Source organism: Columba livia, chromosome 19 (assembly GCF_036013475.1).
Source record: "Columba livia isolate bColLiv1 breed racing homer chromosome 19, bColLiv1.pat.W.v2, whole genome shotgun sequence".
NCBI lineage: Eukaryota > Metazoa > Chordata > Aves > Columbiformes > Columbidae > Columba > Columba livia.
Window position 1 is genome coordinate 1,143,954 of NC_088620.1, and position 26,014 is coordinate 1,169,967.

General features: G+C 53.6%; 1 protein-coding gene across 5 annotated transcripts; it reads right to left on the reverse strand.

Moving 5' to 3' along the window:
* Positions 1-269: 269 nt before the first annotated feature.
* Positions 270-25,667, reverse strand: ADGRD2 (adhesion G protein-coupled receptor D2). 5 transcript variants are annotated; one of them, XM_065035418.1, is made up of 26 exons: positions 25,528-25,667; positions 23,638-23,715; positions 23,487-23,550; positions 22,829-23,059; positions 21,454-22,107; positions 20,677-20,775; positions 20,109-20,194; positions 19,455-19,736; positions 18,049-18,160; positions 17,529-17,663; positions 17,104-17,224; positions 16,634-16,739; positions 16,040-16,095; positions 14,811-14,937; positions 14,596-14,699; positions 14,395-14,497; positions 13,631-13,784; positions 12,713-12,846; positions 11,951-12,066; positions 10,538-10,658; positions 7,249-7,290; positions 6,982-7,035; positions 6,481-6,625; positions 5,868-5,926; positions 3,850-3,880; positions 270-411 (listed from the first exon to the last, which is right to left on the reverse strand). In XM_065035418.1, the coding sequence occupies exons 2-26, from the start codon at positions 23,683-23,685 to the stop codon at positions 404-406; spliced, it is 3,192 nt and encodes a 1,063-aa protein (XP_064891490.1). In that variant the 5' UTR covers positions 23,686-23,715; positions 25,528-25,667; the 3' UTR covers positions 270-403. The 5 variants fall into 5 exon arrangements, with proteins under 5 accessions (XP_064891490.1, XP_064891488.1, XP_064891489.1 ...); XM_065035416.1 differs by lacking the exon at positions 270-411 and adding an exon at positions 2,472-2,767; XM_065035417.1 differs by lacking the exon at positions 270-411 and adding an exon at positions 2,492-2,693.
* Positions 25,668-26,014: the final 347 nt, after the last annotated feature.

Genomic DNA, 26,014 nt, shown 5'->3' on the forward strand with positions numbered 1-26,014 from the left:
TGGAGGGAGAGAAAACAACCCCAGCTGGAGAGGGACCACGCGGCCGGGAGAGCCCCGGGAGGAGCAGGGAGAGTTCTGTCCTACATGGCAGAAGCTGCTATTGAAGGCAGGTGTGTTAGCGAGGGATTGAAGCCAGCCACTGCGTTCCTCAGCACCTGCCCGTCGGTTACTGTCCCTGGAGAGCAGCAGGGCAGGCTCCAGCAGCAGATGAAGCCCGTGGGACCCCACGCTGCCCCAGTCCTGCCCTGGTTTGTCCACACATGCTGCTGGGAGGGAGCGCAGGGCCAGCAGCTCTGCCCAGGCCAGGCCAGCCCTGCGCACGGGAGCCACCTCCGGTGACCTGCCGTCCTCCCGGCTGCTGGACCAGCCTCGGCGCCAGGGCCCGTCACCCCGAAACTCGCTCTCAGAAACCTAAAGCAAAAGAGAGATGGTGTCAGCTGTGCCGGCGGCGGGGGCTGGGGTTCCTCCCGGGACAGCAAGTGCACCAGTGGGGTCCCCCAGCATGTTGGGAGAAAGCACAGCCCAGACCTGCTGTAGGATGAGCACGTAGGATGGGGCACAGCCAGCCCTGCCTTTGCTGATGGGCTCTGCCTCCCCTTGCCCCTTTAGAGGTCTCTGAAATTTGGTTCTTATGGCAGGGAGCCAAAGCAGCCTCTATGCACAGGACTGGGGCTGTAGGAAACCTCTTCTTCCCCCTGCTCAGCAATTAGCCCACTGTGCACGGCACCACGCTCTGAGAGTGCTGGAGACTGAGGTTTAAATGGGATTTAATGAAAATACCAGTGCTACCGTGGCAGAGAGCATGGATGTTGCACGGGCTGCACCCCTTCCATCAGGGCACAAGGTACCTCTGCCCGTCGGAAGGACCGTGGCACGGCCGGCAGCAGCGATCCCACCACAGGGGTTGGCATGGGGGGTCTGCATTTCTCCGAGTGCCCACAACACCCAGGTGCTTCACTGGCTTTGAATGCCAAAGACTCATAATTTCCTTATTATTTTAAACCCAATCTTCTTTAACACGGTATGGCGAGAGTTGCAGAATTACCCAATATTGATCACAGAAAGGCTGGGCCATGGAGACAAGATCCATGTTGCTATGTGTGGCTTAGCAACATATAAATGTATTCAAACAGAATAATGAAATTATCGTGGGGAAACAAAGCAGCCATCACTTGAAGAGATGGAGGATGTGGAGGCCTCTTGGAGCTCTTGTTTGCCAAGACAAGGAAGACGGTACTTATTGTTTGTGCAAATATGTGAACCCCCCCGGCCATCCCCTGCTTACATAAAGGGTGTAATGAATCCGGGCAGCGTGTTTGCAGCAACACGCAGCTTTGTACAGCTGGGCTGGAGCTCATTACTGCGGAAAAGTGCGGCTTCTCCGAGCGGATGAGTCTTTGTGGGGGGAGCCCTAACACTGGGGGTGGGGAGGCAGCCAGCGCCGGCCGCCCAGCCACAGCCACACTGCAAACGTCCGCATCTCTGTGGTTCGGAAGCTGGCCTGGTATTTACCTGCATTTTATCTGTCCTCGTCCTCACACGTGTTGAGGCACCGTGGGGAGCCCATCCCGCCCCCCGGCCCCACTGCTGCAGCCAGCGTGGTGCCTGCGGAGCTCAGCTGAGGTGCTGGAGCAGAGAGGAGGCAGATCCCACCCCAGGTCTAGCTCAGCTTTCCTGGGTGACCGCCACCAAGCCACCCAAGCCGCGAGTCTCCCACCCGTGCCCGGGCTCCAGTGCTCTCCCACCCGCTCCCCGCGGGGCTGTGACTCCTAGAGGTCTCTGCATGAGCCTCCGCCAGCCAGCTGCTGGGACAGCACCACTTCCATTAGAGCTAGCTGGAAATTTTAAAATAATGATACCTGGGGAAAAATACGTCTCTTTTCCATAAAGTATTTTGGGAGAAAACCAATAGGAGAGGGGAAGTGGGTCTGTTGAAATGATTTGTCCCCCGTTCACCACACACAGGTTCATGGTTTGCTTCCCCGGCAGCTGTTACCCACAAGAGCTGCACAGCATTTTGCTCTGTTGAACAAGCTGTGAAGATGGGAGCCTGTGCAACACTGAGCTGCCCTGGGGTCTTCCAGGCATTACTACAGCTGGGCATTATTGCCTTTTATGTTCTTTTTCAATGGCTGGAAGCACTTGTCTTTGAGCCCGGCGCCCGGGACCAGTGCAGCCAGCACCAGCGCTGTGCCGCACGCCGGCTTGCACGTCCACAAGTGTGCAGAGGAGAGCTCTTCTGGTTCAAGGAGATCTTCTCCTTCACCACAGGCTGAAGGGCTGCCCGGCCAAGGGCTCCTGGCCCCGGGTGCGCGAGGAGCCGCGCTGGGTGCGAGGGGGTGGCCGTGCTCAGCGCCGCCCGGCACCCCCCTGCTCCCACCGGCGTACGAGGGGACGGCCCTGCGTCCCCACCACCCTCTGGGTAGCCCCAGGCTTTTAAAAATACACTGAGGGCTTACCTGAGAAAACAAAACCAAACTAAACAACCCACCTCTTTGCACAGCTGGAGTTTAATTACAGATGTGGCTGGATTAAAAGATGCAGGAGCAGGTGAGGGTGAGTGTGGGGGAACAGAGCACAAATGCATGTGCTGGGTGCAGTCGTGCTGTCTCTGAGACCCCCACTCCTACGCCTGAAATGCTGCAGCACATTCACTCCCAGATGCCACCGTTTCTGCCTCGCTCATGTGTCCACTGTGGGGAGGAAAGCTGCGATGCTTCTGGGTGGCATCGTCTCGAAAATAGTCTAAGCATGCCCTGCTTAGACACTTAATGTAGAGCAAAATCAGAAACCTGCTAACGCTCTGCTTCCTTTGACAAAAGAAAATGTAACAATGCAGAAAAAATGATACCAATCCATCCCCGCTGCTTCTTCACTGCACTACCTGCTGGAATGACCCCACCCAGGGACTGCATGGAGAGTGCTGGGAGGACTCAGCAGCGGTTGGTAACAAAAAATAAAGCTAAATATGCTACACGTGTGCCCAGAGGAGCTGGTGACTTGCCCAAAGCCAGGCAGGGAGGTCGGGGGGAGCAGGGAGCTGCGGCAGCCCGGCCCCTCCCCAGCACTGCGGCCAAGCAGAGGTCTGGGGCTTAGGAGGGATTTCTGGTTTTAACTCTACCCACCTCCATGGTGACATTGGCCTTTCTACAACCTGAAACAGAAGATGCTAAATGGCTGCTTTTAAGCTCATAAATCCAGCACCATCTGAACACCCCACCTTCCCTGGCTGCCCTTCTTTGGGAGCACGTCACTGCGAACACCCGCCAGTGCCTTCCTGCTCTAAATACCCCGTGGCAGCAAAGAGCTCTTGCCACCTCTGAAAACTGCCTGGGTTGTGGCAAGCAGCGTGTGTGGGTTCCTGCTGCGCCCCGCGGACCGGCCGTGCTGGGATGTGCAGCTGGAGAGCTCAGCACCGGGTACCTGCAGGGACCCACTGCCCCTCTGCCGCCCGCCACGGCCCGCGATGGGCACAGAGCGGCGCGGGAGCCAGCGTGCAGCAAGCTGCAGACACCAGGGGCAGCAAGAAAGCTGCAGACACACAGTAGAAACCAGGTGAGTGCCCTGAGACGGGCACCCTTGGCTGAGCCACCAGTGCTGCCAGGGACCGGCAACGCAGGCAGAGCTGCCAGGGCTCCATAGCCCCCCCCGTCCCTCAGCTGTTTGGGGGGACACGGATCTCCCAACAGCTTGGCCGGGGCTGCAGCCACCAGGGCAGCCTGGAAATAAAACACTTCCTAAAGCCTGAGCAAAAATCCCCTGCCCTCTGGGCAGCACTCCACCACGCAACCACAAACACCAGTATCAGAAGGAATAAAGATTAAAGAAAATGGGGTAGGCAAATGTTACCTGAAGATTTGAATGCTGTCAGCTCTACAGCCTGAAAGAGGGGAGAACATTTGTTAGCAGAAGGCACAGATTTGGCTGTTTCACTGCTGGCACCCCCTGCCCCAGGTACGGCTCCCCCGGCACCACACTCATCCTCCCACCCAGCTACTGCCCAACTGGGCACCGGAGCCTTCATCCCGGTCCCCAGGCGATGGGCACCTCGCAGAGCACACATCTGCACCTCTCGGGGTGACCTGGACACTGTGCTGAGACCAGAGGAAAATCCGGGAAAAGAGAGACTTTCTCCCCAGTGCTGGCTGGAAAGAGCATGGACACCCTGTGCTGAAGGGATGGTTAATGCTCTGAGGTGTGAAATTCCTGCTCCAAGCCCAGCAGCAATAAACATCACCAAAAAAACATCTAAAAAAGCTGAAACACAAAGAACATCTCGTCTGTGTTTGTATCTTCACTCGCCCAGTGTGTTGTCATTTTGAGTGTTTTCAAACGTTTTTAAGTAGCATCTTCTCTTCATCCAAACTATTGTGCAGCTGCCAGTGACATTCTTAATTCACCGCTCCTCCAGCGAGTGCCATGACTCATTTCGCCAGGGAGCAGGAAAAACAGCCCTGATTTATATAACTAAGGAGCACAGAAAGCAGCACCCATCAGGGAGCACCGCGGGGGCACGGCTGCACCAGCCACCTCTGCGGGGAGGACGGGGCTGGGGGGGTTGGCCGGAGCTCACAGGATGCCCAGGGACACCGGGGGACACCGAGGGACACCGAGAGCCTGCTGCCCCAGCGCAGAACAGCAGTGGGGACGTGTCCCCCCTCCCCAGCAGGCACTGGCATCAGCCTTGCCTTTTGCTGCATCCATGTTAGTTAGAAAGGAAACAAATACGTTAAAAATGCAAAGTTTAAGCAGCAAAAGATACAGCTAAGTCCTTGGTGACCCTCGCATGGAAGAAAGCGCTTTCTGCTTTGCCTGCTGGGAAATGCCACGGCCTTGGCATTTAGAGGATCTGCTGCCTCCTGATGCGCCCTGGCTCAGGGAACTCGGGCCCCTGCCTAATCCTTTGGCCCACGTCTCGTGTCTGGTGCCAGGAGCTCAGCCCTGGTCCAGGTTTACACAGCCAGCACCTGGCTGGCTGAGAAAAGCATCACCTGCGAATGCATCCTGGTCAGCATGAGGGGGAACGGCATTAACCACAATATAAATCATGAGAGATGAAAATATGGATTTTATTGAGTGGCTTCAAAACGATATGCCAGCTATAGAAGTATTATCTATTGGATAAATAAGAGCTGTCTATGTGACACAGGTTTTCAAAGGATAAATATTAGAGAGGGAGAGAGAGATCCTTCAGTGAGAGACTCATATGAAAGTAGTGTTGGATTTTATTCTGAGGAAATTACAGCACTTGTATGTCAAGTGCACAAGGACTGATGATCATTTCAATAGTAGGAGATGGAAGTGGTATAAGAGTAGTTAAATCTAAATTGTTCCCTGCTTTAGGCCATGCCTTGCTGAGCTCTGCATCACGCTCTGCAGGCAGCACAGCCCTGCCTGCTCTCCCTGGGCAGATGCCGCTTGCCCACCACAGGACAGCAAGTCCCTGATGCCTGATTTTAATTTGCTGTCCCTGGGGGAAATCTCCTGCCTTGGTCTGTACCGACCTCTGCGTGGTGCTTTACTGGCTCGAACTCAGCGGCTCCTTCTGTTCTGTTCCCGTGCACCCCGGGCCCCAGGAGCAGAGCACGTGTGCTGAGCTGCCACGCTGCCCCGTCCCGACCAGCACTCGCAACCCCCGTGACCCTCCGGGACAGAGGGACCAGCATCACCCTCAGCCTGCACACAGCACAGGAGTCACAGCTCCTGGGACTCACTCAGCCCAAACCCCTGAATCTGTGCCAGAGCTGGTAACACTGCCAGGGGTCCCCAGCCCCAGCCCTCACTGGAGCCACCAGACTCCGTTCCTGCCTAACTGCTCTGTTCTGTGTATGGTTGAAGGTGGAAGAATAGCAGAGGACATTACATACCGGTCTCTCAGGTGACATAATTGATGAAATCCCCATGGGAATTTTGGCTCCAAAATTTCCTAGAGGGTGAAGCAGCACAATGAGTTTGGAGACCAGAGAGTAGAAATATTCATGCTCTACTCAGAAGTCAGTGCTTTGTGTCCCCAAATATCTCCCACTGAAGCAAAGAGACCAAATACATTACCTGTGTAATTGCACCCACAAATGGATTGGACCACGCAACACCATTTTCTCCCAGAAGCTAAAAGCCCTATTTCCTACTGCCACTTTTGCCTCCCCTTCTCCAGAAAATTCACTTCAAGACACAAACATGGATTCTTGCCTCAAGAGAATTCAATGCTGCATGACATGGTGATGAGACCCCCGCGCCCAGCCAGCCTGCAGGAGTCCCTGACCCCTCAGAGATCCACATGCACATGGTCCCTGCCTTCCCCGGAATCCTTCATCCCGTCCTGCATTTGCAGCACCAGACCCCAAGCACTCACACAGGCACGGGGTACAAATGAGTCAGCACAGTGCCAAGTGAATTTGCACTAAAATTCAAGCCTTGGGAATAACATTTTACTGTGGTCTCATCAGAGTCTGAGGCAAGAGCAACGACAACCCTCTTTACCTCTGTTGGTTATGTTCTTCACCGGAGGGTCTTTCTGCCCAGGGCTCGACAAGGTGCTCTCAGCTGCAGAAGGACTCCGTTTCCCTGTCTCCCAGGACGTTGTGTTTCTGGGACTTGATAAGTAGTTGATGGGATGAGAGCAGTTCTGTAATGACAGGGCAGTGATACAGGACAGTGAAAATTGCAACATGAGTCTTCGCTAGATCCTGGTCCAACTGTAAAGATTTATTTCATCTGCACTGTGCCCCTGGGACCTTGACTCTCACCCCAGCCCGGTGCAGCAGGCTGCTGCCTGGGCAGGGCAGATTGTCTTGGGGCCTGCATTGCCCAACAGGACTGCACAGAAGGGAGACAGCCTCTGCCGGGCTCTCTACGCAAGACAAGAAAAATAAGACTTCTTTCCAAGATCATCTCCTCAAAGGAGTCCACACATACACCTAGGGCCCTCCTTTGGTGGTGCAAGATGAACGAGGGGGGCACCAGGGCTTCCTTGCAACTTACTGTGAAGGAGAGTGCTTTCTTCTTGTCCTTCATCCTCTGGATGGCATTCCTCACCTGGAGCAGAGCAAGGACATTAGACACGGCCACCAGAGCTCTAGCAGAGCAAGAGATCCACCAGCCAGCCATGGAGAAAAAGCCACCACTGTTCCAGTACCACAGTCGGGGTTATGCTGGCTGTTGTACCTACCACAACCCCAGCTATCCCTTGACCGCTAATGAACAGTTGCTGTGACAAGTCAGTGAGCCCCAACCAGGGCCATCGCTTACCTCGCTGTTATAGATGGCATAGACCAGGAATATGTACAGGCCCTGCGAAGGAGAGAGCACAGGAAGGGTTAGAGATGTGCAGCTGGTTTGTGCTACTTGTGAGGACACAAGTTTGATGAGCACCGGAACGGGTGAGGACCCTGGCTAAGGGGGCATGGCACAGCCAGGGACAGCTGGGCAGGAAGGACCCTCCTGAAAATGACGCTCGAGACCAGGTTCTTCACAGAGAATCCAAAGGAGAGATGGTTCCTGCCCCAGTCCCTCTTCCTTCCCCTCTTCCCCCATTTCATCTGGGGGGAGTGGGCATCTCACTGCGCACTCAGCTTCCCGAGCTCAAAGCTCTCCTGTACTCCCATTCACTGGCGCATGCAAAATCACCCAGGAAACACCTTCAGCTCTCAGAGGCAGAAGCCACCAGGAATTGATTGCTAGAGGAACTGAAATCTAGCAAGCAGACCTCCCTTCCCATGGAGCACAGACCTGGGGGGCTTTCGCCAGTCACCCACAGACCAAGCGCAGCAAGATGCCAGGGACAGCTCCTCTGTCCCATGCAGACAGACCACAGCGTCAACGGGACCCTCTGACCCGAATTCAGCAGGATATGCACCCAGAGGCTTGGCTCAGCCCCAGTCTGCACAATCCTTCCCGCCTGCACGCCAGGGCTCCGGCAGCACTGGCTCAGCCGCCCTCTCCCTGCTCGCCCAGCCCGCGCTGTTGTGCGCACACCGAGGCCAGCGAGCAGCGACACGCTCTGCGCGACCAAGCACTCGGCCGCAGCTTCGTGCCCGGGATGTGCCCGGAGCGAGCATCGCCTGGAGGCCACAGCCTGGGGCTAATTACAGCTCCAGACCTACAGTTTTGTCCTTAAGGCAGCCCTATCCGGCCCACCAGATTTATGTTATATCTGTGGGGTGTTTGTTATCGCAGCTAGATAAATCAGCCGCAACAAGAAAAGTCATCCATCTTGTCTTCAATGAGCCTCGCTCTTCATCTGCGAGCTCTTGGCAGGCGCGATGGTAGCAGTACCCTGGCGCCGGGCCATGACCTGTCCTTCAGCCAGCAATGCCGCTCACTCCCCCAGACCAGATTTCTGGCCAGGCTGCCAAGGCAGGTCTTCCTTGAAATAATCATTCTGGATGAGCATGGGGAGGGGGGGCGGCGAGGCTGCTGGGAGGAGAGCAGGGAGGGAGAGGAGGCCCAGCTGCAGCAGCGCGTGGAAGTGGAGCCGTGGCTCGAGGAGGCAGCTCCTGCCTGTGTTCCTGCCTGCGTTCCTGCCTGTGCTCCTGCCTGCATGCCATCTTCTCCCGGCAGGCCCTCCGGTGCCCCAGCTCCCTGGTCACAGCAGGGAAGGCGCTGGGTGGCCACAAGGACAGCACAGAACATGTCGGGACCCGCAGAGCAGGATGCATGCTCCTGCCTGGTGTCCATCTGTCCAGCACCCACGTCCTGATGTGCTCCGCGCATCCCAGCTGGCAGCAATGGCATCTCCTGCTACCGCCTCATCGGCGATGGGCGACTGGCTCTGTGAGCCCCTGCCCTCAGCCAGCCTCAGGACCACCCTTCCAGCTCTGCCAGTCCCAACGAAGCCAACCAGTTTTCCCTACACTGGTTTTCAACAGCAGGACCCTCTGCCCGGCACTGGGTGCTTGTCAGGGTGTTGGTGCTGCTGCCTCGGAAACCGTGCGCTGCAGGGAAGCTGCTGCCGCTGCTCGCCAGCCCATGGGCAGCCACCAGCACAGCCGTACCGCGGTGCTATTCAGTCCCTGGGCTGAATTCCTGCCTGCCTGGCTGCAGAAGCTGTCATGTTCGGTGTCGACGCACAGAGTAACCTTGAAGCCAGGCTTTGGTTTCCACAGATAAACAGAAGGCAGTCAAACAAACAAACAACCACAGCAGCAAAACTCTCCTGCACAAGACTCGCGCACAAAGTAGCACACTGGCCTGAAAGGCAATTCCAAGGCCACCCACAAGACAGTCAGCAAAGGGGCTGAAATAGGTCAGCTCTGTCCCTGTGTTCTCTCAACTCCACAGAGTTCACCCAAGTTGAGAAATGTTTTTTTCTGCGAATGAAAAGATGCTGGTGCTGTTGTCAGTTCTGCTCACTGCACGTCTTCCCAGCACTGAGCCTGCCGCTCTCTTCTGCTCAATAACTTAAGCATGGCACGAGGAGGCAAGAAGAACCGATGCTATATTTAATTACAGTTAGGACAGGCCTCCTGCCACCCTGCTGATAGCCTTAATAGCCGAGGCGGGGAGAGGCGGCCCTTGCCTGGCCTTGGAACATCCTCATCCGAGAGCCGACGGATGTGCGTGAGCAGCACCCGGCCGCTGGACCAGTGCCAGTCACAGGGAGAACATCCCTGGAGCAACCACTCGTCTTGTGCACGTGGTGCTAACGCCTGCATCCACCCTTGGAGAGCTGGGCCAACGCTGCGCTGAAATCGGCCCAGTGTGCCAGAGGGAAGCCCTGTGAACTCAGCCGCTCCATCCGAGAGAGCTGCAGCGGAGGCCTTCTCTAGTGCATCCAAATGAAAAAGGGGAAGGAGATCTCTTTGGATCCCAGCAGTTTGACTTGGATCCCCTGGAGGAGGATTTGTCCTCAAGCACTGGGCAAGGCACTCTGAAAAATCTCTCTGTGAATCTGCAGTGCAAAGCGCCAGGGCTGGCTGTGTGGGTACCCCGGGCACTGTTCCTGCTGGACTGAGCCCACGCGTGGTCCCCCTGCCCGGAGGGTCCTGTCGTGCGCGGGCAGTGGCAGTGTCAGCGCTGCTCTAGCTCCATCTACAGCTGCTTGCTCTCCAGCTTCGGAAAGCTTCTGCCAACAAGGGGCTGATGCTTTGAATCGCAGGTGGCAAGCACATGTTCTGGGACTTTTTGTCACCGTGTGTTCCTGAGTTTCAGATATCTCACGGTCCTGGGAACAGTCCTAGCTCAGTGCAGAACCGAGCACTCCTGGCTGCTGTGACTAATGACATTTTCTTTGCTTTCCTAACCACATACAGGCCAGTTAAAGTTTTAAACTCTTTTGATGAAATCAGTAAACTTAGAAACAAATATTAAGTATTGTTTTACACCCCAGGGTTACTTTGTGCCCTATAGAGATCCCTGGAAGACACCAACACAAGCAAATAGCCTTAAAAACATAGCCAAATGATTCCTAAAGAGGAATGAAAAGGCTGAAGGAGATGACCTGACCCACCCAAGGTCTTGCAAGCCAGTGCACTGAAGCACAAGAAACCACAGAGACCTGCCTGGCTGTGAAGTGAGGATCCACCCGGCATAGACTCACCTGGAGGGAGTTCAGCACGATGAAGACATAGGCCCAAACGATGCTGAGGTGGACAAAGACCCCACACACCCACGTCAGCCCCAGCACGGGCAGCAGCACCAGGACAGGCTTGGCCATGGCCCTGCCGGGAAGAAGAGCGCAGGGTTACCCGGGCACCCTCCAAAGCTGAAACGCCGTGTGGTGGCACCCACCCCCCTACCGCCAGTGCTCCATGGGGGTCCCTGTTGTGTCCCTGAGCCCCGGGGTGTCCTGACAAACGTCCTGCCTGGCTCTGCAAACCCTGTGTGGGGTCTTGCTGTGATCTGGCTGGGGCACCTGCACCAGGTTACAGAGCACACGGGTGGCACGGCCCTGGAAATTGCTCCACAGCTTTAGGGGCACCCGTGTCCTGCAGTTTAGAAGAAATGTTCCTTGCCTGCATGCTGGAGACAGCTCTCCTTCCCCAGCAAGTGCCTTTCAGAGAATGTGTCCACCAAGAGGCACCCAAGATGGTAGCTATGGAACAAATTCCTTTGCAAACAGATTTCTTTGTAAACAAAACAAGTTAAGAGGGGAAAAACCAAACATTTCACCTCCCAGCCCCCATTGTTCCAGCTCTGCTCTTTATTTATCACTGGAAGTTAGCAAGAAGAGAGCTCTTTGACGTCTTTAGCCATGAGAAAACAGCTATTTTCCCCCCAATTTCTGCTACAAGTAGGGCTTCTGTGTTTGTTTTATTAGCATATGGATGTCACCCTGCCCTCCAGCAATGCCCTATCTTTGTGCTTCTGTAAATTTGGGGAAATTTATTTATGATACAGGGGAACAATGCGTGTCTAGCAGGGGTATCCGGCGCCAGCTAATAACAATAAAGACTCACAGAGGATGATAAAGTAATGACTCAAGCAGCAGTTTTTTAGAGGTCTCTCTATATTGACTGATTACAGAAGTCCACATTGCCCCTTTCCCCATGGATGTGATCCCCATCAGCACAACCTTCAATCCACCAAGTCCCAAACTCATACAGAAAATGCTTTTTGTGATGGTGAATAGCCAAACCTACGCTCTCTACAGCTGGCATCCTTCTGCAGGGCACACACAGGTGCTAAGGACGGGAAGGGTGTGAGACAAATTTGGTGATGACCCCTCCAAACAGCAGTGTTCTGGGAAGTGGGGAGGAGCTGCTTCTGCGGCTCAGAGCTCAATAAAATTCCAGGGAAACTGGGCACCCATTTGGGTCCCTGGGCTCCTTGGGACACCCCAAGCTGCTGCCCTGTTCCCCACGGTCTATTCCCCAGGATGTCCCTCACAGCACAGCGCTGATGGTATCGAAGGGCCAGACGGCTTGGCAGTGTGACCTGCGTGCCCACGCACGCTATCGCCACCGCAGACGATGGGGACGCTCACACCCAGAGCAGCCCCTTCCCTGCTCACCAGAGCTGTGTTCCAATCTGGGTCTCCAGGCTGCTGTTGGGTGTCAGCATCTTGGATCTCCTGCGAGCGCTGGACACAGTCACCATCACCACCCGGAACAGCACGAAGGTGTTCACCTGTCAAAGAGCCATCGAACCCAACAACCTGCTGGAATCTCAGCTCCAGCAGGGTGAGACTTCTCTGCTGGGAACTCAACAACTAAGTGTCAGAAGTTGGGCAGAAATGTATCACCTCTGAGAAAGCAGTGAGTAACATGCTTCATCAAGCTATCCATGTGTGTATGGAACGCATAAAACTTATCTCAAAACTTCTACACAATGTCATCCCTGTTAAGTGTCTACTCTGGACCCCTTAAACATTGCACCCTTTTCTGCCACTATCTGTCTAACGATACCGATACCACTTCAAGGACATAGATGTTCCAATATTAAAATCAGACCTTTACCTAAGCCAATGTCACAGCCAACCCACACATTTATCTACATTCCTAATTTAACAGCCAATACAAGAACTGGTCAGCAAAATTTTCCTAAAGCACTTTTTCATTTTTTAAAATGAAAAAGTTGCTTTGGTTAAAGAGATTTATTTGTGTTGTGAACATATATATAAAGCATAATAAAAATCCTCCTACAAAAGCGGCAGGCGCGATCAGCTCTGCAAGCAAACACCTTAGCTAGACAAGCACCAACCGCCCCAACTCTGCGGTGCTTTCCTAAAACCAGACACAAGGAACTACCCGTCCCGGCAGGTTTGGGCACTTACGGCCAGGATGAAGAGAACAGGCCCAACAAAGGCCCAGATGACGTTGGTCTGAACGTTCAGCCAGCAATGGTTGTCTGCCACATACTTGTTAAAGGACGTTGCAAGGGTCACACCCACAATAATGGCTGGGAGGCCTGCAGAAAAAAAACACAGATTGACCCCCCAGAAAAAGCAGAGATAACCCACGCAGGTCAGCCGTGCTCTAGACAATTGCTTCAAAACGCCCGTGACCAGACAAGCTCCATCGCGAGCCATGAAACCCCATGAGCAACATCAATTTACTGCAGCTGAAATCTGTCCCAGCTCTGCAAGATCAGATTTATACGCTGTCAGCATCATTCTCCAAGGTATAAAGCATTCCAAGTCCTGAGTCCTGACCAAAGCAATTTACTCCTCAGATTGCTTTTTTAACAAAATGGACAATCAAAGACATAAAACAATCCAAAATCTTTTAACCAGTTCTCTAGGTGTGTTTTGCAAGGAGCACCAACATAAAGAGGCTCCTCTTTGATATGAAACTCGGCGTATTCAAATGAGTCCTGTGTCCCTCAAGGGCTCACTCAGAATAACGGGGGCTTAATCAGGAACATACTTATATTTTAATTACTATCAGACAGCAGTAATGCTCTCCAGGAACAAGAACTTGCCATAAATCTCCTCCTCCATGTTTTTGTATTGAACTCTTGGTTTTAGAAAAATAACAGAAATTCTTTTTAACTTATATTCTAAGACTGACAATTTGACACATAAAGGTAAGAAAACCTCTACAGAGCATTGACACTGGGCTCCCAAATGGCATCAAACCAAACATTCATGTGACTCAGCACCACTACTAGGGAATCCCTCCTATCGAAACTTTTGCTAGAGAAAAGAATGGCACATTTTTGGAGTCCCCAGCACAGAGGAACCTGCAGCTACCCCAGCCTGTCACATAGTAGAACTTCATTCTCCTGTCTTCACTCATGTTGACTGCAACCACTTTGCTCCACAGGAGAAGCCCCTCCACCAGCATCCAGGAGAAGGCTGCCATGAAGAAGAGGTGGAGGAAGGCAGTGACGATGAAACACAGCACCTGCAGAGAAAAGAAATGATGTGCTGCTTCGGGAGGAGTCTGCTGGAGCTCCTGAGTGGGTGCGCTCAGGAGGCAGAGTCATCTGCAAATCACGCTGCAGAATGTGAAGAAATGTATTTTAACATCCACAAGCATCAGGAAGAGTACTTGAAATTGCAAAACGTGAATAGCCCAACCACTGCAGCTCACGCTCATTTCATCTTGTGACCATCTCGAACCACAGAAGAGGGAACTGATGGCATCTTTTCCTGCAGTTCTTGGACTTTCCCTGAAGGTCTCATCTCAGAGCTCTTGATCCAGCCCCGCGATGCAGAAGAGGACACAGAAAGGGACAGAACTCTATGTTGCTGTTTTACAACTACTTAAATTTCCTGAAGATTTTTTTTTGTCATAAACAAACCGTCAGAATAAAGAAGTGAATGTTCCTGACAGATTGCACAATGCAGTTATGCATATCTCCAAAGAGACTCAGCCCTTTCCTAGATGCAAGTTACAGGTAATTAATGAAACATTAATAAAAGGAATGACCCTTTTGTGCTGTTTGCTCTGACAATAACGCTGCGGTGGGCCTGGTCCTGCTGGCTGAACAGGCACTTTCTGGTGAGCTTACCTGGTTGGTCTTGGCCAATTCACTGAACATGAGCAGAGCTTCTGCTGCCGCTAATGCAAAGATCAGGTTCTTGTGCACGGTTGTTCGTTCGCTCTTGGGGACACTGAGGGAGGACAGAGGAAGGTCTCAGATGCAGCCCAAGGAAAGGGGGCACATGTTCTTACTAGCAGAGAAGGCTACAAGTGTCTGGACTTTTCTTACCCAACTGCCAAGAATAAAATGAAGGTAACAATCAAGGCACAGAAGGAAACTCCACATCCAATAAAAGTCAAGGTCTGCAGAGTGAGCTCCTCCTTGGCGGTCCTCTGCTCCAGCCATGAAACAACAGAAGACACAAAACCCCCCAAATTAACCACAGGCTCCTTGCAGCTCTGGCATGCACCCCACGGAGCAGCAGAGACGGGCTCCTCGCTTACCTGCATCTCATACACCTGCAGCAGCACAGCAAAATTTGTGGTGTGGTTGCAAAAACAGGCAGTGGAGTCCGAGAGAGACGTCACCACGTGGCAGCCGGCTGTGGACCACATCCCGCCAGCATCCGGGCTAATGTGCAGCAAAGAAATGGAAAACACATGGAAATTATCATCCACTTCAACAGAAAGCCAAGGCATTAAGGGAATTTCATTCTCTCAGAAGCAGCAGAGTCGAGATGAGGAAGAGGACCTCAGAGACAGCTTTTCATATGGACCTTCCTTTGGGTCACCCTGTGTCTTAGCAGATTTGCTTTATCCATCAGACATGCACAAGAAAGGAAGTCTAGTGTCGATGTCTGCATTAAAAAGCACAGTTCAGCCACCACTGCTTTAAACAGAATTCAGTAATTGCACAGCTCTGGGAAGAGCTCCTTTCACAGTACATTGACTGAGAGTATCACTGGACCAGACATGTCCAATCCCCTCCATCAGTCTGGCCTGCCACGCGCCCTGTGCGGTTCCACCAGACACTTGATTTTCAGGCCAGGCCAGCCCGGCTCAGCTGGCTGCTCTCGCTGCACGGGCAGCTGCCGAAGCTCTGGATCCCAGCGCCCTGGGCAGGGACCACGGCTGCAGCAGGCCAGCCCTGTCCTCACCCGGCAGCACTGCCCCGGTACTGAGGGACCACCCAGTTCAGAGCAGGGCTGGTGGAACTGCTTGTGCAGCAACCAGCTGCTTCCAAAAATACCCTCTTCCCACCTTCCCCAAAGTGATCCATGCCTCTTACAAGACTGTGACTCTAGGGAGTTTTTTTGCACTTGAATGACTTGATTACCAATCCATAATATATCACAGTCTCAGTGCTCTCGCTGTGGTGACATTCGGCAAAAACACATCTTGGTGTCAAGCAGTATTTATGAGGCTGGGAGTCCTGCATGTCTGTTGAATCATATATCTTAAACCTTCTTTGTTGCAGGGGACTACCATAATTAACTAGGGCTTTCCATTTCAGTTGTATATACCTCATTAAAGGTCACTTGCTTGTGAGTGACTTTTCCAAAGGAAATCTTCCCCAGAGAGAGCTCCACTCCAGCAGACAGAGGATGCCAGCATGCAAACAAGGCCAAGAATTCCAGATCCCTACTCTTACCGTTATATTTATATTGTTATGTTCGGTTTTGCAGTGGAAGTAAAAGGTCATAAATATGGGGACCCGAACTGAAACAAGGCACCTGAGGCTGAAGTTCCAGAAGGCGCAGACAGGCCCCACCAGCTTGTCAGGCAGGTCCTGCGGGCAGAGGGAGAAGAAATTACCCTCCCATGCATGTATTGTGTGCAAATGGATGCAGTTCAGCCCCTGGGCTGCAACAAGGTCTGTCAGCACGGGATGAACAGCTCCCTAGGGACAGGAGCCAAGGCAGGGGACACCCCTACACCCAAGGGCTAGGGGGGCCTGGAGCAAAGGCACAGCCTGCGAGGCTGAGGGGAGACCTCAGTGCTCTCCACAACTACCTGAAAGGAGCTTGTGGCGAGGTGGGTGTCAGTTCCTGTTCCCAAGTAACACGTGATAGGACAAGAAGAAACAGCCTCAGGTTGCACCAGGGCAGGTTTACATTGGATATTAGGGAAAATGTCTTCAGTGGAAGGCTTATCAAGCATTGGATCAGGCTGCCCAGGGCAGTGGTGGAGTCGCCATCCCTGGAAGTGGTGGACTTGCATAGTGTCAGGTTTACGGTTGGACTCAATGATCTTAAAGGTCTTTTCCAACCCAAACGATTCTCTGACTCTGTGCCACTGCTGGGGAAGCAGAGCCCCTCGCAGGGTACCTGGATGTGGTGCTGCAGGCGGTAGCGCACAGATGTGCTGATCTCCTGGTAGTCGCTGAGCAGAGTGGACGAGATCACAGCAGTGCCCACCGTGGTGCCCAGGTACCTGCGAGGGAAAGCACAGGAACCTCGAGATGTGCTCAGAAAACAGGATCTCACACTATACAAGACAAGTGGAGAGATTCTGAGACACTTGTGGAGCTGTGCAGGCTGCCATCCCCACCTAGTGTCCAGAGAGCTCCCCGGGGAGCAGCCGCAGGCAGCTGCCTCTACAAAGCACGGACTCCCCTTTGTGTTGTCTGGTCAGCAGACGGATATTGAAGAAAGCAAGAGACAAGGAGCAACGGGATGGCTGGAGCAGGGCAGAGGTGACCCCAGCCTCACTGGGACTCAACATAGACTTGGAAATTAATCATCCTGTGGTGCCAAGGGGGAAGCCCTGGGGTGCGGGGGGGTTCTGTTCCACTCACTTCTGTCCTCCATCAGAGGCAGCCACATCCTGGATGGCAGCGCTGCCGTCAGTGCTGGACAGGGACCGCTGCAGGGAGCCGTAGCCAAACCACATATTTTTCACCACGACTCTGCGTAGACCTGGACAGAGAGGGCATTTGGGGACGGGAACAAGCACACAGGGCAGCTCTGAGCAGCCCACGCTTCAGCACCGCTGCCCCAATGCGGGTGATACTGGGGGCCCAGGGAACCCACAGCTCCAGGCTGTGCCTGTAGAGAGGCTGTAGACTATCCTTCCCCTACAGCCCAGCTCCCTTTCACCACGGGCATCTCCTCCTCACGCTTCTGCAGACTGCACGTGTGCAGGTAAAGAGTTCCTGCCACCAAGGATGATGCTGCAGACGTGCCGCGGTGAGACCCAGGGAAACACAGCGTCACAACCCACCTCTGGCTTTCAGTCTTTGCAGTTCTTCTGTGGGAACTTCGATGAGGTCGTGCCTGCCTTTCTCAGGGCTCTTGACCAGATATGTCCCACCGCCCAGCTCCTTCCTGTTCAGCTCCAGCTTCCTGACCTCCAACCCTGTGGAGGGGTAAAATCAGGCACTGATCCAGGGTTCAGCCTTCCTCCAGAGCTACTGTCACAGCAAAGTACCACAAGGATGTTATAAACCCAGCCAAGACTCATAGCAGCAGCACACAGACCCCTTTCAGTGCAAATCATGTGCATCTGGGCTCAGGTTGTTTCCTGTTCCCAAAGGTCTCTTACAATATTCTTACAATTCCCATTGTGAGAGATGTCCCCCACACTGTGACACTTCGTACGAAGGAAATGGGGAGAAAGCCGTAGCATTAATGAGAGATGAGCCAGAGGTGCCGAGGTGCCAGGACTGGACTGGGAACCAGCTGGGCTGACTGAGCTGGGTCCCGGTGAAGTGCCCTCCCCGAGCTCTGCCAGTGCCACTCACCGACATTCCTGTGCTGGATCGTGATCTTCGTCCTCCCTGCGGTCAGCAGCGGGGCTAAGTGTGACACCATTCTGTCACAGAGCTCAACAACAGCCATGGGCCCTCCGATAACCTGCAGACACAGAGAGAGCAATGGAAATCAGCACCTGCATGACCAGCTCACGCCTCCCACAGCTCACAAGGGTTTTCTTAAATGCTTGGCAGAAAAAGAGAAGTTGGCACCTTGGGCTTCTGGTTTGCTTTTCTTTGATTTCTTCAATAAAGAATGTTCCCAGTTCCTTCAGCAACAGAGACAAGACTGGCAATGAGGGAAACTTGCTGGTCTTTATAAAAGATCACTAAACCAGCATGGAAGTAACTAACCAAATAAGCCTCTGTAAAAAAAGTACTGATTTTTCCACACCTGACTCCTGATTTTTGCAAAGCTGTAGAACAACCTTCCTCTCGTCCTGGAAAAGGTTTCACTCCAAAATAGACTCCGCTGCTGGAAGGGCAGGAGGTGACCAGCCCCATGGCTCAGGGTCCTGTGTGTGCTGGGTAGCACAAGTGCCACCCCCATAGCACAGAAACTCAACCCCCTTCTCCTTCAACAAATACATCTGCTGGGCCAGAGCTGGGTTTATGCCACTATCGGGAAGCTGTGAGTAATCGTGGCCACGGAGACCTAAACGACTCTAAGCAATGAGGTAAACTTGAACTATTCAGCATCCTTTAGTCTCTGGAGGCCCCTGGCTTGGTTCCTGGAGCGCTGGCCAGACCAGACACTGTCACACATTTACCAGAGCCAGGTGGGGAGTACAGGCCACACAACAGACACAAAAGACCGGCGTGAGAAGGAAAGAAGCCAAAGAAGAAAATGCTGCCGGGGGTGGGATGATGGAAGTCACTCACACAAAGCCTGACAGTGTTTTGGCCAGCGCGGGGGCTGATGACAGATAGCTCCTTGGCAGCCCACCCACAGAAAATACAACAAACTACAAAGCGAAGGGCATTGCCCTGCCAGAGCCCGCGGGATGTGGGAGCAGGGCATCTACAGAGCACCGGGAATCCGCCAACTGTGTGCAATCCTGTAAATCCAATCTGACAAAGGGAGAAGTTTGAAGAGAGCTGAGACAACCACTGGAGGGGTTTTCAAGGAAGGCACCACTTGACCGCATTTGTTTGCAGAACTCGTTTGCATCTCCAGCAACTGAGGCAACAGTAAGGCAGCTGGTCCTCAGCTGAGCTCACATAGAGGCTCCATGCCCAGGCTTGCACAGCATCTTCACAAGCTCCAGAATACGGCCAGAAAGGCTACATGTGAGCATGCCAGGACAGGTCCTCAGCCTGTGGTCATACCGCAGGCCAAGGAGCTGCACACACAACAAGATCAACAGATGTGGCCAGACTGCTGGTGACACCGTTACCTGGCTGACTGATGACCATGTTTCCATGTTCTGCTGTTCCAAGATCAACTCAGTCACTTCCACGTAATACTGGCCCAGCTGCTCCAGCATCTCCAGGTCCTCTCTCTCCTGGACTTCCACATCAGAAACTTGCTTTAGTAACTGAAGCACTGCAAGGAGGTCAAATGACTCCAGCACGGGTGTCTCTCGTTCTCTCAGAACAGTTGCCAAGACATCAAGAGCACCAAGAGCAACAGAGAGGTTCATGTCTTGGGCATCACTTGTGAAGATGTTCTCAAGAATCTGCCATGGAAAATATATTTGAGTTCAGCAAAGAGCCCCGATTCTGCCTGATCATCAGCTATGCCTTGGCAATGCCCCTCATGCCCTCACTGCTGCGAGGACATTCCGGCCAACCAGGTGTATCTTAGGGCAAGGAGATCTGCCCCGATATTTTTGAACTCTCTTGTGCAGCCCCTCAACCTCAATGACAGGAGTCAACCTGAAGCAACACTTTCCTTGTTTGACCACAGCACGAACGACAGCTGTGTTGGCCACACTCTCTGACAGCAGCTCAGGAAAGGCCACAGGCACAACTGCTGGCAAAGCGACCTCAAACACCAGTAGGTGCCGCCTGCTCCCGGTGTCGCTGCCGCGTGGGGCTGCAGGACTCACCGCCGTCCTCTCTGCAAGTGTGTTCACACGACCAACGAGCGAATGGCTGGATTCCAGCTGAGCTTTCTTCAGTTGCCAGTATGCATCTGGGAATAAAACAAAAGCACAACCATTGCTCTGGTGTTTAGCAACGTGATTAACATGTGCCATGTGCCAAGCTTGCAGAATGGTCCTCAGGTGGTGGGTGGCAGGACAGTCAGGACAAAGAGATTTCACAGCTGTATTTTACTTCTAGTACAAGATCCCATCTGGAGAGACAGTCTAACACATATTTTCTGCCTCCTCCCCATGTTCCCCTGGCAAGCGAGTCTGGAGATGCCTGGATTGGGAGGGACTCTACAGCATCGCATCCAGAAGCCGTGTTACATGTACAAGCGCTGATTAACTGGAGAATAGCAAAATAACCTGAGTGCATGAAACTGAAGCAAAGTCACGGTTACACCATGTTTTGTATGCAATGTCTTCAGGGCAGACATGAGGCCTCCCCATGACTGGCCATCATCCTAGCTAGGACCTCCAGGAGTGAATGCCATGGAAGTAACAAATAAATAAAGACCAGATGCTGTACCCTTTCTGTAGCGGCAGATAAAAGGCAAAGACTGCAAACAAGATGCATAACTGAATCCACTGCTGCCAACTTCAAAAACTCGGCATTCCTCAACAGGCCCTGTGGAAACACACACAAACAGAAGGTCCACGTTCCCCAGGGACATGCCATCCCCCCGGCAGGCAGCACGTTTCCTGCAAGCAACACACACCCTGCTGAAGACAAAAGCTGCAAACTGCTCCTTACACAACCCCAGGGCTGAGCCAGAGCAGGGACTGGGCTCAGACTCTGCCACTGACGAGCCTGGTCTCTCCAGAGGAACCCAGAGGAGGTGGCGGTGCCAGGTCTCCAGTTTGTGATTTATCGGTAATGTCACCCAGTTTGTGATTTATCCGTAATGCCACGCTGGGCTGGCTGAGGACAGATCCCTGCTCCCAGCAGAGCACCGAAGCACCGGTGTGCAAACCCCAGCAAACCCCAGCACTGACCAGCCAACCATTTATCTCAGTAGGAGAAAAGCCTGTAACCAGCCAGCACACCTGAGCCGTGTCTGCGAGGGCCACTGCAGGGGGCTGCAATGACCAATGCTTTAGTGACAACTGTGCCGTTAAGTACAATTTGGAAACTGCTCCGTTCAGCTCTGAATCTGCTTGTGCTTTCCTTCCCAAAAGAGAAGCATCATTCCACAAACTGCACCGAATTCCCTCTCTAAGGATGGGACTTGCTTCTCGGGCCGTTCCTGCGTGCTGACCCCAGCGGCAGGAGGGAGCTGAAGCAGCCAAGGGGAACAAGACTCACCTGGGCAAAGGAACTGCAGAGTCACCTCCTGAACGGAGCTTTCAACCTGCAGAGCGTTTGAGCTCCACTCAAACACAAGGTCTTGCTCTACCACTGAGCACGACCGAACTTTCTCAATCTGCTCCGCGCTGAGGACCTTCTGCCAGATGTGCAAGTCAGTGATGTTCCCACTGAAGGACTCCTTCTCCTTGAAGGTGCCCCCCAGGGAATCTTGATCCTGCCCAATTATGAACGTCCCCTGGCCATAGATGGCCTGGGGGGCAGAGGGCCCCGCAGCACACAGACCGCTGGCAGACGCCCTCCTTTTACCATCAGCGTAGATGGCCCAGGTCCCATTTTCTTGCTGCCAGGTCACACAGAAGTGATGCCACTGTCTGTCGGCATGGAACATGGGCAGGTAAGGGGAATGGTGCCCATGGACTATGAGAGCGAACCGAACAAAGCCCTCCTCGTCGACAAAGCCACGGAGCTGGAACTCATTAATGAAAGCTGGCACAGCGTAGGAGAAGACGGTAGCAATCTCCTGGGTGCTGGTGTCCCACTGGAGGTGCGCGCAGGCTGTGACAGCAGGCAGAGCTGGGAAGTCAGAGAGCACCTTCACGTATTTTGTGTCTGTTTTTTCTCCAAATACCAAGACTGGTACAACGTGGTCCCCTAGAAGGAGAAATTTCAGCCAGCATTAAAGGAAGAAGCATGAGTCGAAGTCTGCTTGTCTTCTACTGGGAAGAAACCATCATTTTCATTTGTCTCCTACTCAAGCTAGGAACTCATGGACCCTGTAGGCAAGGACACAGCAAAGCTTCCCCTGCGCCTGTGCCTGGAGGGGAACTCAGGCAAGCTGGGACTGCACCATTTCTGTAAGTGTCATTTACAGAAACTTAGGTTTCTAGCAAATAAGATTGCAAACAATGGATCTGGAAGGAACAGCATGTTCTCAAGCACCCCATGTTATAGCAACCAAGACCATCGTCAAATAACACCTTTGAGGCATCTGCCGTGCGGTGCCCTGCTGCCCGGTAATGCCCGCTCTCCCGGTCCTGTCCCTGGCACCACCACCCTGCGGGACCCACACGTCACAACCAGTGAGGCTGAGGAAAGCCAGACCTGCCTTACAGGGAGGACAGAGCAGACGAGCCCCTTTGCAACTCCCTTCTGTTGCAATGTGTTAAAATATCTCCACAGTGACCAGGCAGCTGATGTGCTGGGGTCGCTGTTGTCCACACTGCCAGTCCCAGCTTGTGACTGGAGGTCCAGGGTGTTACCACAGTGACAATAAAAATCGAGTTGTAGCTTTTCCAGTCAAATTAATGTTTCAGGGTGGAAAAGATCCAGCAGTGAACATACATTCAAAGAGCCCAAGCCCACTGACACTCACGCCGCTGTTTGGGCTTGTGCAGGACACCATCCCTCTCGTTCAGCCAGACAGAGCCTCTGATGTGCTGCGACTGCAGCAGTTTGCTGAAGGAAGCTTGCTCACTGCCTTGGGGTTCAAAAAGCAACAGAGCAAAGCGTTGTTCACAGTATCTGTCTGCATGCCACCAGTCCAAAGCAGTGGCCACATATTCGTACATGTGTCCTGAGGTCTCAACTGTGACAGGAGCAAAACCTGGAGAAAGACACAATGTGGAGAAACAGAAAGACTCTCCAGCCTCTGACTGATCTGTGCCACATACACTTGCATCATCCCCAAACATTTACAAATCCTGCCTGGGCAACCCCCATAATTTTATCTCCATTTCCCAGCTCCTCCCAGCTTCTGTATTTGCAGATGCAATTTGCCAGCACAAAATTGTCTGTTTTGTTTGCAGTGACAGTGGCACAAAGACTAACACTGCTTAGCTTCTTGGGACAGAAATGTCACAGTTAGCCAAGCAAATACTTAGCTATGCAAATATAATTTCAGGCACAAAATAGGGTATTGGAAAAAGTCTCTTTACTTTCGTTTCTGCCACTGGATACCTTTTTTATGCGTTGTTTCTCTGTTTTGAACATTGCTCATAAAAACATACAGAAGTGCTGATAAAAACACTAACCTTTAGAAGTCTGATTCTTGGCAAGGGCTGCAAAGGCAAAGAGACTTCTGGACAGAATAAGGACCTGTTGGAGAGGATGTTTTGTAACATTCATATAAAGCACTAATATTATCTCAAATACTCAAATTATAAAAATTACTATAAAACTCACCAGAAAGCTGAAGAACCAATAATTGGGTCTCAAGTCTCTTCTAACCATGCTGACCAGCTGGAAATCTTTCACCCTTCACTAGAATAAACAAAATATGACCAGAGATGCAGGGCAGAGACAGAAGCGTTCTGCAGGAAGCTGGTTCTTAGACACAGCTGCTTTCCTCAGAAAGCCTTGAATTAAAAATGAGAAGACAATTGTCTCTGAAATACCCATCCTGGGTAGTATCCTTTCAAAATAATGCTCAGTTCTTAAAGAACTCAAGGTCTCAGTTTAACATTTGTTTCCAGGAAACAGAATAATTAATCATAAAACATATACAGACGTGTGATATTAATAGATATGCAAGTCAGCAGAGCCTCTTTATCTGCATTAACTAAATAAAAAAGCCATCATAAATCGCACTGTTGAACAGCATCAAATCACTGGCAGCTTTTCTCATGTCTTTTAAAGTGCACAGAAATACAGCAGCACAGCAGATCCTGCAGATCGGTAAACGCAGCCTCCAGGAGCAGCACCTGAACACGCAGCTCGCTACCCGGGAGCTGCCCAGAGAGCTGGTCACAAACCTGGAGAGCTGCCCAGCATCAGAACCGTGCTCGCAAACCCGGAGAGCTGCCCAGCATCAGAACTGTGCTCGCGAACCCGGAGAGCTGCCCAGCATCAGAACCGTGCTCGCAAACCCGGAGAGCTGCCCAGCATCAGAACCGTGCTCGCGAGCCCAGAGAGCTGCCCAGCAGCAGCCCGTCTCTTCACCTCTGCTCAGGGCAGCCTGAGTGCATGGCCATATAAAAATCTCGTAAAGTTGTAGATCAGGGTATATAAAGATACAAATATGGAAACTGGCAATGTGTTCTCCAATGCAAACAAGCCCTAAAGCTGTCTCTCGGCACTGACACCATGAGTAATCTCTGTGCTCTCAATGGGGCTCTCCCGCGTGCACAGCAAAAGCACACGTTTAAGCACTTTGCTGCTAAGGGACTAAGGAGATAAGTCTGGAAGCCCAAACTCGAAATGCGTTCACAAACAGTCTTCAAAGTTCAGCAGTGACTTTATAAACACAGAATGCAGCTCCAAGGCTTGCAAGGAGAGGTGTGCTGGGCTCCGCACCGGTCTGAGCGGTGAGCGACGGGAGCCCCGGACAGGTGCCGGTGGAGGCCAGAGCGGGCAGACGGGCATCGCCAACCTCTGCTCCGCACCCGCGGCCCCAGCTCTGCGCCTCTCCAGGAGCTCCTGCAGATGCTGCCACAGCACACCTGCAACGTGGTCTTGGCAGAAAAACAGTGCACTGGGGAGCCCAGTGATCCAGCCGGCAACAAGGGTCTAATAACGCCCTGGGGAGTCCGCGGGAAGGGGCTGACTCCAGCAGAGCCGCCGGCAGCACAAGCCCCAGAGCCGGGCTGGCCGCGGGGCCGCGCAGCAGCGCGGGGGTTTGGCAGCGCCGGCCCCGACGGAGAGTGAGCTCCGCGGCCGGTCCGCCCTGCTCCGCGGGGCCACCGCTCCGCGCCCCGCTCCGCACACCCGCTCTCGCTCCGCACACCCGCTCCGCACACCGCGCCCGCTCCGCACACCGCTCCGTACACCGCTCCGCACAGCGCAGCCGCCTCGCCCCTCGCAGCCCCGCTGGGCTCCGCTCCGCAGCCCTACCGCGCCGGGCCTGTCGCGCAAAAAGGCGCTGCCGGTCCCTTCGCCGGGTCCCCCGCGGGCACGGCCGGGCTGGCCGGCTCGGAGAGGGGCAGCGGCTCCGCGGGGCCGGGGCTGCGCTGGGCGGGCGGCGCTAAAACGGCGACGCCGAGTCCCCGGGGCGATGCCGGGCTCGGGGACCCCAGCCCGCAACCCCAGGCCAGCGCATCCCGCTCCCCATGCGCTCGCCAAGAGCAAAGCACTCACGGTCCTCCCTGCGCGGCAGCCCGTGCTGGCAGTGCAGAGGATCCTCTTCCCAGGGAATCACTTCTCCATGGAAGGTCCCGATAAAGCTTCCCAGGAAATCTAGCACGTGGTCTCAGCAGAAAAATTAGGCGGGGGGGGAGTTCCCAGGGATCCTCAGAGCAGCAAGAGCCTCACATCTGCATGCTCAGGAGCACAGGTGAAGCTCCAGAGATGTCTGGGAAGACAAACAGCAGACCCGGGCTGATGGAGTGAGCAGTGGCAGGGCTGAAAGGCCAAGTCAAACCCGCAGGAGCTCTGCCGGGCACCTCCAGTGCAGCTCTGCTGCAATGTCCTCGGCAAGTGGCTTCAGCCTTCTGGCCTTGCCTCAAGCCCAGACCCGCGGCAGCCCCGGGGGACTGGAAGGCTGGAGGGCCCAGGCCACCTCCGTGGGCCAGCAGCGCTCCCTGCCTCGCAGGACCCAGCTGCTCTTTTGACTAATGCCCGCTCA